The following is a 2,093-nucleotide window of genomic DNA, read 5'->3' as shown; positions in this document are numbered from 1 at the left end:
ACAGCGGAATCAAGAAATTCGAAGCACAGACGAGAACACATAATCGATCAAAAGTTTAAAATAGAACATGCTGATTTTTTTCGAAAATAAGGACACACCCTCATGTATGTCATGTTATTGATATCAAAGTTTAAAAATACAAACGAAGTACATAACAAAAGCCCACTTACTTTTGTTCATTGGTTTATTCGAAACTCTCTTGAACTTGAACGGATCTCGACCGAACGCGAACCGTATTTTGGACAAGCCTTGGACGGCACTTGGTCTGATTTTTGGACAACAATTTGGCGAGCCTTTGGACAACATCTTGAGTTGATTATGTAGCTCTTGGACATGCCTAGATGATGAACACAATAGCCGTGATTTGTCTTCCTTCATTTCCTTGCTATGGCCGAAACTTGGAGTGTTTTTGGGAGAATTCTTCTGTGCCTTTATTCAGCATGAGGGGTGGTATTTATAGGCTGAAAATATGGCTTTTCAACACCTCATGGCCGAAATCTTGAGCCCCAAGAAGTGCCATCAATGTGGTCCATGCTATTCCAAGCATCAAAGGTCATCTAGGTTTTCTAAAGGGACTTTTCTTGCATCATAAATTTGTCCAAACTTTTAGCTCCCTTTCTTGGTTAACTTAGTGGTCATTTCTTTCATAATAAGTTTGTCCAAACCTTTAGCTCATTTAGTTCCTTCCTTGGTTAACTCAATGGTCATCTCTTGCACAATAAGTTTGTCCAAACTTTTATCTTATGGACAATTCTTGCTCAATAAATTTGTCCATTCCCTTAGTTCCTCCTTTATCTTCCTTTTTGGTCCTTTTAGGACAAGCATGGTTGGGCTTCATTGAGCTAGGATATTGAATTCATGAGCTAGGGATTTCCTCCCCGACAATATTGGAGCTTCCTTGAGCTGAGGTTTTTAGCTTATGAGCTGAGGGTTTCTTTTCCAAGTGACGTACCGTCAATTCTCAAGGTTTTGCATCGCCTCGGCTTCTTTTTGAGCTACTTTCCGAGCTTTTTGAGGTGCTTTGCTTCAAAAAATCCGGGTTCTCACATCCCACCCTCCTTATTGGAAGTTTTGTCCTCTAAACTTGAGTTAGTTAAATCTTTAAAGAGGTGAGGATGCCGAGTGCGCATACGTTCTTCAAATTCCCAAGTTTCTTCTCGTTCCATATGATTTGACCATTGTATCTTGACATATGGAATTGTTCGGCATCTCAACCCTTGGTATTTGATGTTCATTAGTCGAATAGGGACTTTTTCATATTTCATTTCCTCGTTCACATTTCCTTTGATTAGTAAAGGTTCAACTTCAAGAATGCTACTTGGATATGAGACATACTTCCTTAGCTGTGAGACGTGGAAGAAGTTGTCAATCCTTGACATGCTTGGTGGTAAAGCCCGCTGATAAGCCAGGTTTCCCATTTTCCTCAGTATTTTGAAGGGTCCGACATATCTTGGAGTTATCTTTCTAGATTTGCTGAATCGAACCACTCCTTTCATAGGGGGAAACTTTAACATAAGCTTTCACACCACTTTCAAACTCCAACGATCTTCACTTTAAATTAGCCCAGCTCTTTTATTGATCATGAGCTGCCTTGCGTTTTTCCTTGATAATATCTACTTTATCAGCAATTCTGATAAGATCGGTTTTCGTAACAATAGTGTTTAGAAGGGGGGGTTGAAAAAACACTTACACTGAAAATTGTTCTTTAACAATATTTGAGTTCAGTTTAGTGACAAACTGAATCTCGGAATCTTGTTGGTCAATAACAATCAGTTTAACTAGAGTAGTTGAGGAAAGTAACTGACTGAAATATAGAATACGAAACTAAAAGAAATATGCAATAGTTGTTTCTGGATGTTCGGAGAATTTAATTACTCCTACGTCACCCCTTCTATCACAAGGATATGATATTCACTAAAATAATTTGATCAAGTACAACACTTGTACAGACCCACTTCAGTTTGGACTTACAACTGCCAAAACTGAAACTCTTAGTTCTACACAATATTCTCAGTGCGTAACTGATATTAGCACAATAGAATCTAACAACTTTTAGAGAGTGCTAATAAGCTCAGATTGTAGCCTTGATTGCT

The 2,093-nt window shown here is 38.3% G+C and overlaps 1 protein-coding gene across 1 annotated transcript; it reads right to left on the bottom strand.

The window, feature by feature from the left end:
- Nucleotides 1–1,043: 1,043 nt before the first annotated feature.
- LOC140831413 (uncharacterized) lies at nt 1,044–1,418 on the bottom strand. Its single transcript, XM_073195168.1, has one exon. It carries the CDS (start codon nt 1,416–1,418, stop codon nt 1,044–1,046), a length of 375 nt encoding a protein of 124 aa, XP_073051269.1.
- Between the last annotated feature and the right edge of the window lie 675 nt (nt 1,419–2,093).

Source organism: Primulina eburnea, chromosome 5, assembly GCF_022965805.1.
Source record: "Primulina eburnea isolate SZY01 chromosome 5, ASM2296580v1, whole genome shotgun sequence".
Classification (NCBI taxonomy): domain Eukaryota; kingdom Viridiplantae; phylum Streptophyta; class Magnoliopsida; order Lamiales; family Gesneriaceae; genus Primulina; species Primulina eburnea.
Note: the sequence above shows the minus strand (reverse complement) of the source record. Positions and strands in the feature narration are given on the sequence as shown.

What these genes read in the sequence shown, in the direction of transcription:
- LOC140831413 (XM_073195168.1), bottom strand. Translation starts at nt 1,418, where the DNA reads ATGGGAAACCTGGCTTATCAGCGGGCTTTACCACCAAGCATGTCAAGG.